The sequence below is a fragment of the Elephas maximus genome, chromosome 2, assembly GCF_024166365.1.
Source record: "Elephas maximus indicus isolate mEleMax1 chromosome 2, mEleMax1 primary haplotype, whole genome shotgun sequence".
Lineage (NCBI taxonomy): Eukaryota > Metazoa > Chordata > Mammalia > Proboscidea > Elephantidae > Elephas > Elephas maximus.
Window position 1 is genome coordinate 229294883 of NC_064820.1, and position 17135 is coordinate 229312017.

Sequence of the window (17135 nt, forward strand, 5' to 3'; positions counted from 1 at the left end):
AGCATGCCACTCAGAAGAAAGCCAAGGCCCATGGGAACCTCAGACTCTTCCTCTTTGTGCTGAGCCAGCTCCCTCCCCGGGGCCTTTGCACAGATCGCTCACCCCACCAGGACGCCCATCCCCTGCACATCTGGAGGCTCCCTGACCTTCAAAAATGTCACCTCCTCAGTGAGCCCTACCCTTACCAACTTACCTTCAAACTGTGACCCTCCCCACCCCCTGCTGGATTCTTCTTCACATCGTGGCCGTACCTCTCACCTCCGTGCACTGTGTCTCATGACTAGGCATGCGGGCAGGCATTTGCATGCCCCTCAGACATCACCCAAGCAGCCAGGACCAAGTCTGGCCCATATTCATTGAACAGACCATTATGACCACAACGAATCTCTGCTTTTGGTCAGGTACCCTGCATCCCACCTTAGATCTCCACAGCTGCACTGAGTGGGGGGTATCATCGTGCCCAGTTCAAAGGTGATGTAACTGAGGCTAAAGGCTGCTGACTCCTAAATGCTGGAGCGAGGCTGGGGCGGTGCACAAACCCAGTGCACACACAGCAACAGTTCACAATGCAGCCTCAAGAGTGCTCAACACTCCTCGTGCAGTGGTGGCTAGAACGTGGCCGAACGCGTCCACAGGCACTGCGGGACACTGATGCCCCATCTGCCCCTCAGGTGAGAGGACACGGGAATTATGCCTGAGGTAGCGCCTATCATGCTGCAAGAGGAAGACCTTGCTTTGTATTTTATATTTTGAAGCTAACAGTTTAAATTTAGTAGGCTGGAAAATCATGAGTTTTTTTTTAGGAGAAAAGACTATTAACCAGAAAAATTCACAGGAAGCCTGGACTTACCCAGGGCTATTTACGGAGTGTCCACTCCAGCGTCTTGTGTTTACAATGGTTCAGGCTGTACGTGATCAACAGCAGCAAAACTCTGCTTACCGTGGCCACCTGGGTCCCTCTTCCACCTCAGGAGCTAAGTAACGTGTATGGACAACACTCAGGTGGTGCCTGCAGTTTCCCATAGGACAGTTTAATATGCCCGAGAAAGGCCAAAATAACACTTCATGGCTATCTTGAGAAACATTTCCACAAATCTCAGAAAGCAGAACCTTTGAAACACACAAGTGGCCCTAGCTTTAGGAAAGGTGTCCCCATCTAAAGATTACGTGATGATTCATGCTACTTACAGAGACATTTTTCAGGCACTCTTCGCAGGTTCTGTTTGAGTTCTGAGAACAAACTGTGGGCAAAAATGAATAAGTAAATCACTGAGAGTTGTGGGACAGGAACAGCAGATCCCGAGGGGTAGGGGGCACTGACGAAATCACCCTGGCACTGGACTCTGAGCAGAACCACAGGATCAACATCCTCCCGAGGCCCCCTGGGCAACACCCCACCTTCAGGGTGCGCAGACATACGCAGGGCAGACATTTACTGAATGCTGCTGCGAGCGAGGCAGCAACGGGACATAGGTTCTCGGGGAAAGGTGACTCAGAATACACAAGGGTGCGTTTTAGGTCGCTGGAACTCAGAGGAGGTACTGAGTGTGTTTGATCGCTAGCGGACTGGAACCTGCAGCTGGGTAGCCAATATTCTCTGGGGCCGGAGCCTCTGTCCAGAGCTGCGGCGGTGCCACTGATACTCCCAAGAAGCCCGCCAGGGTTTTTACACCCACGCACAGAGAGCCCGTGACTAACGGCAAGGCCTCAGTCCCCCCAGCCACCCCCACAGCATGGAGTGGGAAGTGCCGTGGAATCGGCTGCTCCAATCATGTGGCGGGGGCGGGCCTGGGACTCTAACCAGGACTTGCAGCACTGTCACTACAGGAATGGTCAAACTCCAACCAGCTGACAGCTTTGGAATCCAAGCTAATCAGAAGAGAAGGGCTTTACAAACAAATGATCTCCAGTATGCGGACATGCAGTTGCTGATGGCTTACTCCCCGCTGCTCCTTGAGAACGCGGGTGCATGCACGCACATGCACACACGCACACACACACACACACAGAAGAGAGCTCTATCCTCAATGCCAATAGTCAGCAGTGAAGTAAAGACTCAAACCCCAACAAGATACCACCATACCCCCGACCAGAACGGCTACAATTACAAAGATGACAGTACCCAGTGTTGGCGAAGATGGAGCTACAGGAACTCCTGCGGTGCTGGTGGGGAGTGAAATGGATCAAATGCTTTGGTACAAGGCTCGGCAGCTGCTCAAAAGACACATACGCACTTATCCTCTGACCCTACAGTCCCACTCAGCCAAGATTAAACAGCACCCTTCGCAGAGTCTCTGAGGATGGTCTGTTAGGTTTCTGTTGAAGCTTATTTTAAACAACTTGAAATTTTCAGAGCCACAGATTCTATTCAGCCCTGAGAAGTTAATACTGACAACCAGTGATGAGGAGAAAGACAGGGCTGCTGAGGTTTCAGTTCTCCAGTGACGTGGCCTTGGGGGAAGAGAGGTGCAACGTGGGGTAGTCAGGGGCAGAGGCCCTGGCGGGATGGGGCAGACCTGGCATAAATAAGAACTTTCAATGTGAAAGCTCACTTCCTAGCTCTGGCATTGGAAGGGTTTAGGCACAACACCCAGCAGCAGGGGGCGCACTCAGCACCCAAGCCGTGATCTCTGGATGCTGCTCCCCGCTAACAGGAGCCAGGGCTCCTCAGAGAAAATGGTTAATACCAGCACTGGGGCTGGGACAGGACGAGACCAGCCTTGAACAACTTGTGCCAAAAAGTCAGAAGTACCCACAACTGATGGACAAATGGCAAAAGCCAAAAGCCAGCCTGGAGGGGTGCTCCCAGTCATATCTGGGACAATTTATACATCAAAATGAAGGATGACATGAATGGATATCACCCTTGAATAAAACAGTCCATGATTTATACTGACATAAAGTAAGTAAAGAGGAGGCCGACTAGTACACACGGGAGCAATGGTAAGTTTTGCAGCCATTACAGCTAACACTGATGCAGGTTGAGTTACCTGTGGGTGACTGTAGAGTGAGGCGATCTTATAGTCTCAAAGCCCCTCCCACAGATCAGTCATCATCTTGAACAAGGTCAAAGTTATTACCCAGTAACCTATGAACAACACAATAATGGGACAAGGCGGCAGCCGGTACGCCTGTGGGGACACACTGAGAAGGACACAGCGTCAGAGCCAGCCATGGGCTCCCACTGAAGTGCACCTGAATCACATCTTGAGGAAGTAACCACGCGCACCCAAACTGAGGGAGGGGACTTCCACAAGCCAGCAGTGTGAAAAGACAGGATGAGGAGCTATCCCGCTAAGGGAGAGTCAAGAGACATTACAGCTACATACCACGTGTAATCCTGGACAGGTTAGGGGGAAAAGACCACTCATGGGATACGTGGTCAGATTCGTACATGGACTGTATAGTAAATCAAGCATCAATCAGTGTTAAGTATCTGGGTTTTGTGCATCATACTGCAATGTGTAAGAACGTCCTTGAGGCAGGGCCAAGATGGCTGACTAGGTAGAAGCTACTTCGGATCCCTCTTGCAACAAAGACTCAGAAAAACAAGTGAATCGATCACATACATGACAATCTACGAACCCTGACCATCAAACACAGATCTAAAGAGTTGACCTGAGTGACAGGTGAGCGAAAAGCCGTGCCCTAAACCAGCAACCGCTTCTGGAACCCGCGACCCGCTTCACAGCCTTGAGCCCTTGCGGTTCCCTGGTGCCTAGTGGCAGGGCTCATAGTGGCTTACTGAGGTGGGGCAGGCATGGGACACAGCCCTAACCCCTAGCCCCCTGGGGTAACCTCCATAGAGACTCAGCCAGTGCAAGCAGGCAGCACACTGACGTGGCTAAGGAGAGAACAAACGAGCAACCACAGGGGAGCAGTGACTGTTTTCAGAGCCTGGAGCCAGCATCCCAGTCAGAAAACCTTGGCGCCGGGCTTTGGACTGGGCCCAGGGGAGCTGAGCACGGCATCCTGAGACGGCACAAACACAGGACACAGCCCTAGCCCCCCGAATTGACCTCGGGGGAAGTCCAGCCAGTGCAGGCAGGCAGCACAGCGGCTGACAGGAAGAGAAATCACCAGGTGGTAGCAATTGATTTTGGAGCCTGGAGTGCGGTGTCCCAGCCAGGGAACCTTGGCACTGGGCTTTGGACTGGGAGCGGAGGAACTGACCACGGCTTCTGAGACAGCACAAGCACAGGGTGAGGGCCTGACCCTCGGGGGCAATCTCGACCCAGCCAACACACAAAGGCTACACGCCCCTCGGGAATCTCAGATAAAACAGTCATCACCAAGCAATATAAGTAACTTTGTCTATATTCTGGGGTGCTACTCTCTCCTATCTATCTGATCCCTCCCCTCCCCTTCCCAGACAGCTTCATTAACATTGGAATTTCCTGGGCCAGAGAGTGAAGTGCTCTGCGGGTTCTTTTTTTTGTTTTTGTCTTTTCCTAACCCATTCTCCTGGCCTGAGAGAAGCAGCTACAAAAAACCCAGGGACCAAGAATCCTTCCCTGACTTCCCGAAATTGGACTAAAAATATAGAACCAGCTCTAGCCAAGCATATGAGATCCACGGTCTTGGGCTTTCATCCCTACAGGGAACAAGGTGGCTATTATAATGCAAAGGCAATTCTGATAGGGATCTGACTGTAATTGTTTTAGCGGATTACTGGAAAGACAAGTTTCCCAGGTCTGATATCCCTACTATTAAACAGAGCCCTCACTGACCCACAATGGGGAACCCAGGGCTGAAGCTCCACCCAAACCACCTAGCCTCCTGCCATAGGGGTCTGAGGATAGTGACATCTACCAATCTGTAGAGGTACATGCATTGGGTGCCTAAGGTACAGCTGCAGAGCCCACCTACCAAACTGCTTTAGGAATAGAGACACACCGACCTCACTGGCACTTGGGGGAAGCCTGTCAGCATCCTGCCCCCCTGGAATGTGACCCACTGCTGCTACTAGAATCTCGTGCACACAACTATCACCACTACTCCTCTAAGTGAATAGGTGACAGTCTACCTCACACACTTGGTGACCCAAAATCAGATTCTACTCAAGAATAGTGAATGGACTCTTAGGCTTATATTTCTAATAACGGCCCAAACCAGCTGGTAAGAGGACATAAGTGATTCAAAGGCTACAACAATCAAGACAGCGCAATCTAGTAGCCCCTCTACGTATACTGAAAGAAACCAAAACAAGATAAGACTCAGTGAGCAAATATAAAATAAATCATTACAGTATCTTATAGACGGCTCAGAGACAACAGTCAATATCAAACCACATAAAGAAGCAGACCATGATTGCTTCTACAACTCCCCAAATTAAAGAATCAAAGTCTTTCCCCAATGAAGATACAATCCTGGAACTGCCAGATGCAGAATATAAAAAACTAATTTACAGAATGTGTCAAGACATTAGCGATGACCTCAGAAATGAAATAAGGCAATCTACAGAAAAAGCCAGGGAACACACTGATAAAGCAGTTGAGAAATCAGAAAGATTATTCAAGAACACAGTGGAAAAATTAATAAGCTGCAAGAATCCATAGAGAGACAGCATTCAGAAACCCAAAAGATTAACAGTAAAATTACAGAATTAGACAACTCAGTAGGAAGTCAGAGGAGCAGAATCGAGGAATTGGAATGCAGAGTGGGGGAGTTGGAGGATAAAGGAATTGACACCGATATAGCTGAAGAAAAATCAGATAAAAGAATGAAAAAATTGAAGAAACCCTAAGAATCATGTGGGACTCTATCAAGAAGGATAACTTGCGAGTGATTGGAGTCCCAGAACAGGGAGGGGGGACAGAAAACACAGAGAAAATAGTTGAAGAACTCCTGACACAAAACTTCCCTGACATCATGAAAGACGAAAGGATATCTATCCAAGATGCTCATCGAACCCCATATAAGATTGATCCAAAAAGAAAATCACCAAGACATATTATCATCAAACTTGCCAAAACCAAAGTTAAAGAGAAAATTTTAAAAGCAACCAGGGATAAAAGAAAGGTCTCCTACAAAGGAGAATCAATAAGAATAAGTTCAGACTACTCAGCAGAAACCATGCAGGCAAGAAGGGAATGGGACGACATATACAGAGCACTGAAGGAGAAAAACTGCCAGCCAAGGATCATATATCCAGCAAAACTCTCTCTCAAATATGAAGGTGAAATTAAAATATTTACAGATAAACACAAGTTTAGAGAACTTGCCAAGTCCAAACCAAAGGTACAAGAAATACTAAAGGAAATTGTTTGGTCAGAAAATCAATAACATCAGATAACACCACAACACAAGGTCACAGAACAGAACATCTTGATATCAACTCAAATAAGGAAATCACAAAAACAAACTAAGATTAATTTACAAAGAAAAAAATGCTCAAAACAGGGAATCATTGAAGTCATTATGTAAAAGATCACAATAATCAAAAAGAAGGACTAAATACAGGAGGCACAGAACTGCCATATAGAGAGGAAAACTAGGCGATATACGACGATACAAGTTAGGTTTTTACTTAGAAAAATAAGTGAAAATATTAAGGTAACCGCAAAGAGGTCTAACAATTCCATAACTGAAAATAAACACCAAGAAAAACATAATGACTCAGCAAACATAAACTCGACTACTATGAAAATGAGGAACACACAATTTACGAAGAAAAATGTCTCAGCACTAAATGAAATTGTCAACAACACACACAAAAAGGCATCAAAATGACAGCACTTACATACTTAATGTAAATGGACTAAATGCACCAATAAAGAGACAGAGAGTCTCAGGCTGGATAAAGAAACACGATCCGTCTATATGCTGCCTACGAGAGACACACCTTAGACTTAGAGACACAAACAAACTAAAACTCAAAGGATGGAAAAAAATATATCAAACAACAATCAAAAAGGAGCAGGAGTAGCAATATTAATTTCTGACAAAATAGACTTCAAAGTTAAATCCACCACAAAGGATAAAGAAGGAGACTACATAATGATTAAAGGGACAATTGATCAGGAAGACATAACCATATTAAATATTTATGCACCCAATGACAGGGCTGCAAGATACATAAAACAAACTGTAGCAGAACTGAAAAGTGAGATAGACACCTCCACAATTATAGTAGGAGACTTCAACACACCACTTTTGGAGAAGGATAGGACTTCCAGTAAGAAGCTCAATAGAGACACGGAAGACCTAATGCTACAATCAACCAACTTGACCTCACAGACCTATACAGAACACTCCACCCAAAAGCTGCAAAGTATACTTTTTTTTCTAGCGCACATGGAACATTCTCTAGAACAGATCACATATTAGGTCATAAAACAAACCTTTGCAGAATCCAAAACATCAAAATATTACAAAGCATCTTCTCAGACCGCAAGGCCATAAAAGTGGAAATCAATAACAGAACAATTAGGGAAAAGAAATCAAATACTTGGAAACTGAACGATACCCTGCTCAAAAAAGACTGGGTTATAGAAGACATTAAGGAGGCAATAAAGAAATTCATAGAATGTAACGAGAATGAAAACATTTCCTATCAAAACCTCTGGGACACAGCAAAAGCAGTGCTCAGAGGTCAATTTATATCAATAAATGCACACATACAAAAAGAAGAAAGAGCCAAAATCAGAGAACTGTCCCTGCAACTTGAACAAATAGAAAGCGAGCAACAAAAGAATCCATCAGGCACCAGAAGAAAAGAAATAATAAAAATTAGAGCTGAACTAAATGAATTAGAGAACAGAAAAACAATTGAAAGAATTAACAAAGCCAAAAGCTGGTTCTTTGAAAAAATTAACAAAATTGATAAACCATTGGCCAGAATGACTAAAGAAATACAGGAAAGAAAACAAATAACCCGAATAAGAGACGAGATGGGCCATATCACAACAGACCCAACTGAAATTAAAAGAATCATATCAGATTATTACAAAAAATTGTACTCTAACAAATTTGCAAACCTAGAAGAAATGGATGAATTCCTAGAAAAACACTACCTACCTAAACTAACACAATCGGAAGTAGAACAACTAAATAGACCCATAACAAAAAAAAAAGAGATTGAAAAGGTAATCAAAACACTCCCAACAAAAAAAAGCCCTGGCCCGGACAGCTTCACTGCAGAGTTCTACCAAACTTTCAGAGAAGAGTTAACACCACTACTACTAAAGGCATTTCAAAGCATAGAAAATGACGGAATACTACCTAACTCATTCTAGGAAGCCACCATATCTCTGATACCAAAATCAGGTAAAGACACCAAAAAAAAAAAAAAAGAAAATTACAGACCTATATCCCTCATGAACATAGATGCAAAAATCCTCAACAAAATTCTAGCCAATAGAATTCATCAACATATCAAAAAAATAATCCACCACGACCAAGTGAGATTTATACCAGGTATGCAAGGTCGGTTTAATATTAGAAAAACCATTAATGTTTTTTTTTTTTTTAATGCAAGGTCGGTTTAATATTAGAAAAACCATTAATGTAATCCACCATATAAATAAAACAAAAGACAAAAAACCACACGATCTTAGCAATTGATGCAGAAAAGGCATTTGACAAAGTCCAGCACCCATTCATGATAAAAACTCTCGGCAAAATAGGAATTGAAAGAAAATTCCTCAACACAATAAAGGGCATCTATACAAAGCCAACAGCCAACATCACTCTAAATGGAGAGCCTGAAAGCATTTCCCTTGAGAACGGGAACCAGACAAGGATGCCCTTTATCACCACTCTTATTCAACATCGTGCTAGAGGTCCTACCAGAGCAATTAGGCAAGAGAAAGAAATAAAGTGCATCTGGATTGGCAAGGAAGAAGTAAAATTATCTCTATTTGCAGATGAAATGATCTTATACACAGAAAACCCTAAGGAATCCTACTGAAACTAATAGAAGAGTTCGGCAGAGTTTCAGGTTACAAGATAAACATACAAAAATCACTTGGATTCCTCTACATCAACAAAAAGAACATCGAAAAGGAAATCACCAAATCAATACCATTCACAGTAGCCCCCAAGAAGACAAAATACTTAGGAATAAATCTTACCAAAGATGTAAAAAACCTATACAAAGAAAACTACAAAGTACTACTGCAAGAAAATAAAAGGGACCTACAAAAGTGGAAAAACATACCTTGCTCATGGATAGGAAGACTTAACATTGTAAAAATGTCTATTCTACCAAAAGCCATCTATACATACAATGCACTTCCAATCCAAATTCCAATGACATTTTTTAATGTGATGGAGAAACAAATCACCAACTTCGTATGGAAGGGAAAGAAGCCCCGAATAAGTGAAGAAAAAAAAAAAAAAAGCATTACTGAAAAAGAAGAAAGTGGGAGGCCTCACTCTACCTGATTTCAGAAGCTATTATACAGCCACAGTAGTCAAAACAGCCTGGTACTGGTACAACAACAGGCACATAGACCAATGGAACAGAATTGAGAACCCAGATATAAATCCATCCACATATGAGCACCTGATATTTGACAAAGGCCCAGTGTCAGTTAATTGGGGAAAAGATAGTCTTTTTAACAAATGGTGCTGGCATAACTGGATATCCATTTGCAAAAAAATGAAACAGGACCCATATCTCACACCATGCACAAAAACTAACTCCAAGTGGATCAAAGACCTAAACAGAAAGACTAAAATGATAAAGATCATGGAAGAAAAAATAGGGACAATGTTAGGAGCCCTAATACAAGGCATAAACAGAATATAAAATATTACCAAAAATGACAAAGAGAAACCAGATAACTGTGAGCTCCTAAAAATCAAACACCTATGCTCATCTAAAGACTGCACCAAAAGAGTAAAAAGACCACCTATAGATTGGGAAAAAATTTTCAGCTATGACATCTCTGACCAGCGCCTGATGTCTAAAATCTATATGATTCTGTTAAAACTCAACCACGAAAAGACAAAGAACCCAACCAAAATATGGGCAAAGTATATGAACATGCACTTCACTAAAGAAGATATTCAGGCAGCTAACAGATACATGAGAGAATGCTCTCAATCATTAGCCATTAGAGAAATGCAAATTAAACTACCATGAGATTCCATCTCACTCCAACAAGGCTAGCATTAATCCAAAAAACACAAAATAATAAATGTTGGAGAGGCTGCGGAGAGATTGGAACTCTTATACACTGCTGGTGGGAATGTAAAATGGTACAACCACTTTGGAAATCTATCTGGCGTTTTCTTAAAAAGTTAGAAATAGAACTACCATATAACCCAGAAATCCCACTCCTCAGAATATACCCTAGAGAAATTAGAGCCTTTACATGAACAGATATAGGCACACCCATGTTTATTGCAGCACTGTTTACAATAGCAAAAAGCTGGAAGCAACCAAGGTGTCCATCAACGGATGAATGGGTAAATAAATTATGGTATAGTCACACAATGGAATACTGCACATCGATAAAGAACAGTGACGAATCTGTGAAACATTTCATAACATGGAGGAACCTGGAAGGCATTATGCTGAGTGAAATTAGTCAGATGCAAAAGGACAAATACTGCATAAGACCACTATTATAAGATCTTGAGAAATAGTTTAAACTGAGAAGAACACATTCTTTAGTGGTTACCAGAGCGGGGAGGGAGGGTGGGAGAAGGTTATTTACTGATTAGTTAGTAGATAAGAACTACTTTAGGTGAAGGGAAGGACAATACTCAATACAGGGAAGGTCAGCTTAACTGGACTGGACCAAAAGCAAAGAAGTTTCCTAGATAAACTGAATGCTTGGGTCAGAGGAGCAAGGGCGGGCGTTTGGGGACTATGGCTTAAGGGGACTTCTAATCGGCAAATTCTATTGTGAAAACATTCTGCATCGCACTTTGAGTTGTGGCATCTGGGGTCTTAAATGCTAACAAGCGGCCATCTAAGATGCATCAATTGGTTTCAACCCACCTGGATCAAAGGAGAATGAAGAACACCAAGGTCACACGATAACTAAGGGCCCAAGAGACAGAAAGGGCACATGAACCAGAGACCTACATCATCCTGAGACCAGAAGAACTAGTTGGTGCCCAGCCACAAACGATGACTGCCCTGACAGGGAGCACAACAGAGAACCCCTGAGGGAGCAGGAGAACGGTGGGATGCAGACCCCAAATTCTCATAAAAAGACCAGACTTAATGGTCTGACAGACTAGAAGAATCCCGGTGGTCATGGTCCCCAAACCTTCCGTTGGCCCAGGACACGAACCATTCCCGAAGACAACTCATCAGACGTGGAAGGGACCGGACAATGGGTTGGAGAGAGATGCTGATGAAGAGTGAGCTACTTGTATCAGGTGGACACTTGAGACTGTACTGGCATCTCCTGTCTGGAGGGGAGATGGGAGGGTAGAGAGGGTTAGAAACTGGCAAAACGGTTAGGAAAGGAGAGACTGGAGGGAGGGAGTGGGCTGACTCATTACGGGGAGAGTAAATGGGAGCACGCAGTAAGGTGTATATAAGCTTATATGTGACAGACTGACTTGATTTGTAAACTTTCACTTAAAGCACAATAAAAATTATTTAAAAAAAAAAAAAAAAGAACGTCCTTGTTCCTAGAAATGTCCTCGTTCTAAATACACCCTAAAGAATTTAGGGGTAAAGGGTCACTTAGAGCTTACTCTCAAATCCTTTGGTAAAAATAGTAACAGGCAGATAGAGAGGGAGTGGCAAAGCAAGTGCGGCATGCTGTGAACCTAGAAGGGGATTCCGGAGCTCACTGGACTAGACCTTCAACCTTTCGGTAGCTTTGGAATTTTTCTGAGTAGAGAGTTGGGGTGGCAGGCCCTGGGGAGATCTGCACAGCTTTTTAAAAATCATTTACAAGAAAGAACACACTTCCTTCTCACCCATCTCAGAGGGTGGCCCTCTTCAAGCCATGTAAGCCTGGGAGGATGGGGAGTAAGCCTCCTGGATGGGGACTTGCCTTTGTAGCCAGGTTTGGATAACTGGTCTTCTGCGAACAAAAAGAATTACACTGCAGGATACACACCACACCCCACAATTCTCCACGGCCTCGCGACTGCAGGCCACCATGAGGCACAGGAGAGCCTGTGGGTACAGAGCCAAGGCCAGTAACCAGGCCTTGACAGGGTAGGCTTGCGATGTAAAGGGGACATCGGTGTTACAGTCTTCACTCAAGGTCGCTACAAAAGCTGGGGGAGGCCATGATGGTCTCTCATCTGGAAACACCATACCACCTCGCACAGGAAGACAGGAAAAGGTGCCACCGTTGATGCCTTCCTCACAGCCAGGCAGAGTGTGATTTCTCCAATAGGTCACTACACTGCTTATCTCATCACGGGGTGTAGAAAACCAAGTGCTTAAAGCCAGAGATAACAAAAAGAGGCCTGTGATTCTTAAGTCCAATGCTGAGGCAAATGTCCTGTGACCGAAAGTTTTCATTTCTATCCTATTTATCAATGGTGAGAAAACCTGAAAGTCTCATTCATGTGGGAAATTAAATAAAAAGACAACAAAGGTCCTTCTGTTAAGACACACTAAACCATGACCCACTTTTGAGTTGTCGCCTAAAGTTTCAGTTAATTCATTAAGTACAAAAGTACACACAGGAACATGTGTAAAGTGGTACATTTAAATAAAGAAAAGATGAAGTGAGCTATTTATGGTGCGTGTGTGTCACACGGCAGGCCAAGGGCCCCAGTCTGCCATGCCCCTTGGGAAGAGGACAAGCCCATTGTGAAAGGGGCATCGTGCCAGCCAACCCAAGGACAGAAACATGAAGAGTGTCAACACTGTCCATTTCAGGTAAGAAATGAGGGGAAAATTTATCTAGACAAAAAGTCCCTGTCATCGTGCTATCTCAGTAATGTCAGGGCTGAAGACTGTTCCCTGTGTATAATGTAACATGTCACACAATTTACTGACTGTCCTTGGGGTCAGGCCCCAAGGAGCTTTCTCAGGCCACAGACCCTTCCACACTGGAAGCCTGACTGCAGGAGAAGCAAAGAAAGACCTCCACCAAGGCTCTCCTTTTAGGAGCAGCAAAAGAAGGTCCTCCCAGGGGCCATCTTCCCTGCGGGCAGGCAGATGAAGCTCTCGGATGAGTCCGACCACACACACAATTAAAAACCATCAAGGTTTTTTAATTCCATTAATTTTGCTGTCAAGATCTTCAGTACATCATGGGCTCCTAATGACTCCTCTCCACCAAAACACTCAAGAAGACATTTAAAAGTATTGGTGTGATGCATCCTTTGAACTCACATAGTACCCTTGCAAGGAAAACACGTGGAAAATACTAACAGTCGCATTCCTACCGTGTGACAAGCACCACATCACATCCTGTGTGCAGGAGGAGGGCGGGGCCGGTTGCCGTAAGTAAGAGGCACTCCTCTGAGAATGTCATAGGCTGGTACATAGGTTAGTGTCCTCGGAGACTGCGTGACACCATCCCCACCACGTGAAGACTGTTCCTGATGAGAGAAAGAGGCACCTGCCCACCCGGCAACCTGGGGAGTGGCCGGGAGACACAGAGGTGATGCCTATGAATGGAAGCACAGTTGTACAGCTCCCAGCTGGATCAGTGCTAAGAAGGCAGCCCTGTGGCTGACATTGAATTTTTACAATCACAGCTCTGATTTAACTGCCACCTGTCACAGTCCACTTGCATTCACTTCACATGGTCTCTGGACCTTTAGACATCCAGATGCGACACTAAAATCGGAGCAGCCAAATCGTGTTTTCATGAGCCTGGGTCGGCCACTTCAGGGTTGTTTTCCTGACACCTATCCTGTAATAATGCCAGAGCAAACATGCACTGAAGCTATTGATAAAGAGCGGCTGGTGTGATCACGGAGCCCTGGTGGCACAGTGGTTAAGAGCTACGGCTGCTAACCAAAAGGTCAGCAATTCGAATCCACCAGGTACTCCTTGGAAACCCTATGGGGCAGCTCCGTCTATAGAGTTGCTATGTGTCAGAATTGACTCGACAGCAACGGGGTTGGTTTTGGTTTTTCTGGTGGGACCTGACTCTTGGCAGACACCCATTCTGTTTGGTGAAATGTACTCCTTCCACCCTTGTCCTCTGAAGTCAATTCAGACCAAAGCTCCCTGTGCACTGCCATCTGACTCCTTTACTAACAAATTTCAAGAAGGCTGCATTGCTAACATCTTAAGCACACATGCAAGTAGGTAAGAAGGAACAGATAAGAAGCAACAGTCCTACCCAGAGCAAACATTCAGTAAGAGAAAAAGTGTTTTGCTAGGCTGGTGTTTAACAGACCTCCACAGGGCCCAGGCTAACCTGAGCTAAAAACATTAGCCACTCCAGCTAGGCCCAGGTCAGCCTTAACTTTAAAGGTCAGGAAAGTGAAGAGCCCACCTGTGGCTCTACTGCTCACAACTAGAAGCCCTGGTGGTGCAATGGTTGAGTGCTTGGCTGCTAACCAAAAGGCTGGCAATTCAAACCCACCCAGCAGCTCTGCAGGAGAAAGACCTGGCGATCTGACTCCGTAAAGATTACAGTCAAGAAATCTCTGTAGGGCAGTTCTACTCTGTCATGGGGTCGCTACGACCGAGTCAGAACTGACCTGACAGCAGCAGAGTTTGGTTTTGGGTTTTATGTTTGGAAAAAAAGTGTCAGCGCTGTTTTCATGAAACTCAAACCTCACTGGGCATCTGTATCAGAATCAACTCAACGGCCCCCAACAACAGGGATCTCAGTGAGGACTCCACACACGGCAGCTTAAATCCTTCCATGATTTTCCCCACCCCTGCTTCTCACTGCTCCCCCTGCCCAATAACACTCACCTTCCCTGGACTTCTTGAACTCTTTGGGCCTTAGACCATGCCGTTCCCTCCACTCCAACTGCTCCCCAGCACACGCCCAGCATCCCAATTACTTGTTTCTTCGTCAGTCTTCCCAGGAACTCAGCTCCTCAAAGATAGGACCTCTGTCTGCCAGTCACGACAATGGCTCCAGCACCAGGCACAGTGAACAGGTAGGATGAACAAACAGAAAAGCCAGCTGCAGGTCTGCAAACTGCAGACACCGAATCCCTTGCTTCAACAGAACAGACACTGACGGCCTTACTTTGATAAAATCTTCCTTTCCTGCACTTACTTAATTAAGGCACACAACAACCCAAGTGTTCACCACTGCACCTGGAACGCCCTGGGGTCTAAGCTTTGAATGGTGAGCAGTGGAGGGGTGCGCATCACACACCTAGTCCCTCCCAGTTCTCCAGGTGTCTGAGACAGTGCCTGGGAGGCAGAGGAAAGCTGAGGGCGGTCCCGTAGCCAGGAAGACCGGCCTTAAATCCTGGCCCCTCCACCTACCAGCTGTAGAACCTCGAGAAACTTTTTAAGTTCTACTTCCAGACTCCAAATATTATACCCCGAGGATGTAATAGCTCTCTCTTCGAGGGTGGAGGAGAGGTTAAGTGAGACGCAGTCCGCCAGGCGGTGTGCCGAGCCAGGGCGCCATCCGCACAGACAGCACCGAGCACTCCCGCGGACCCCACCCCGCGGCCACTTTACACAACAGCGCTGGCCCCTGGTCCCGGCTAAAAAAAAAAAAAAAAGCTACCGGGGCCGAATTGTCTTGCAGAGTCATGCGCGAGGGGACAGCAGAAGTCAGACCAAGACCAGGAATTGGCCACCCTGTCCATGTCACTAAGGACCGCCCGCCTGGGTCGTCTCTTCTGCAGATGTCCGGAGCCCCAGGTGGCGGGACTGGGTGTGGCTATCGGAGAGCACCCCAACTCGGGGGCTGTCAGACGCGAGCCTCCCGCAGGACGCGCTCGGGAAGGCCCGGGGCCCCTCGCCGCCTCTGGCGCCCGCCCCGGCGCTCCCCCGCAGCCAGGGGTCGCCGTGTCTGCGGCGGGACGATGCGGGGCAGCTGCGATCTGCGGGACGGGGTCGGCGACTGTGGCGCAGCCGCTCGAGGGGCGCGGCCAGGAAGGGAGGAGAGCGCGTCCCGACCCCGTGACCGACCCTGCCCGCCTCATGACCGACCTCTCCCGCACCCAGCCGGCCGGCCCTCACCTGCCCCGGGCGGTTGCTGCGCAGCTGCCACCGGGAGGAGCAGCAGGAGCAGCGCGAAGCCGCCGAGGGGCAGCGCCCAGCGCAGCGCCGGGCCGCGGGCCCCGTCGAACGCCATGGTCGCTCGGGCCCCGGTCGTCAGTCGTCTGTCGGTCAGTCAGAGCGGAACGGCCCAAGCTCCGACGTCAGCCCAGCGATCTCCGCCCGGAAGAGCAGGGGCGCCGGAAGCTGGCCGGGTGGGCGGGGCTCGCCCCTCACTGCGCAGCCGCAGCTCTGTCCATCCGCCGCCCTCCGCCTCCGGCCCGACCCCTGGGCGGCATGCGGCTCAATGCGCAAGCGCGTCGGGGGGACGGTCAGGGGAGGGGTTGTGTGATGATAATGGACCGCTTGGATTTGACCTTAAAGTGATGAGGAAGTCGGGAAGGTCACTTTAGCCTGGTTGAGCTACCGTCCTTCCCGATTGGTCCTATACCGCGTAGCGAACACCCCGCGTTGCGGGCACCCCCTTCCTCGATACCCTCCTCCCGGATCCTCCCTTCCCGAGCACCTTCGTTCCAGCTCCCTACCCCCGGGCACCCCAGTCGGCTGATGGAGCGGGTGGACTCAGCTCAGCGCTCCCACGCAGTGGCGTCACTCGGGGGTTGTGGGCGGTAGGATAGCACAGGGTGACACTGTCAGAGGGCTTGACACCAGAATGACTATAAAATTTTTATGCAGCGTTTAAGCCAAAAATTTTCATAAAAATACCCTTGTAGTTAGTTGTAACAACAAAAAGATTTTTCATAAGCCCAGCTTACGTGTATCAATATACGTACAAGGCTGAAACTCTATGCTAATTTACTTTTTGAACCTTCTAATGCAGGACAGAATCCCTGGTGGTGTAGTGGTTAAGAGCTACAGCTGTTAACCAAAAGGTCAGCGGTTCACATCCACCAGGGGCTTCTTGGAAAACTTACGGGACAGTTCTACTCTGTTATGAGTTGGAATTGAGTGGATGGCAACGTGTTTCGTTTGGTAATGCCGGCCAGTCAGGGCCATCGTTACTACCCAGTTACCATAGTGCTTGGAATCATGTGTTTTTGTCTGC

General features: G+C 46.7%; 1 protein-coding gene across 1 annotated transcript in view; it reads right to left on the reverse strand.

Annotated features, from left to right (window-relative positions):
* PTTG1IP (PTTG1 interacting protein) overlaps positions 1-16280 on the reverse strand; it is a 36830-nt gene extending 20550 nt beyond the window's left edge. Inside the window, exons 1-2 of the mRNA XM_049875027.1 lie at positions 16052-16280; positions 1189-1241 (exon numbers count right to left, since the gene is read on the reverse strand). Of these exons, the coding sequence (XP_049730984.1) occupies positions 1189-1241; positions 16052-16166 (168 nt within the window). The 5' untranslated portion in view covers positions 16167-16280. The remainder of the gene's footprint in view (positions 1-1188; positions 1242-16051) is intronic.
* Positions 16281-17135: the final 855 nt, after the last annotated feature.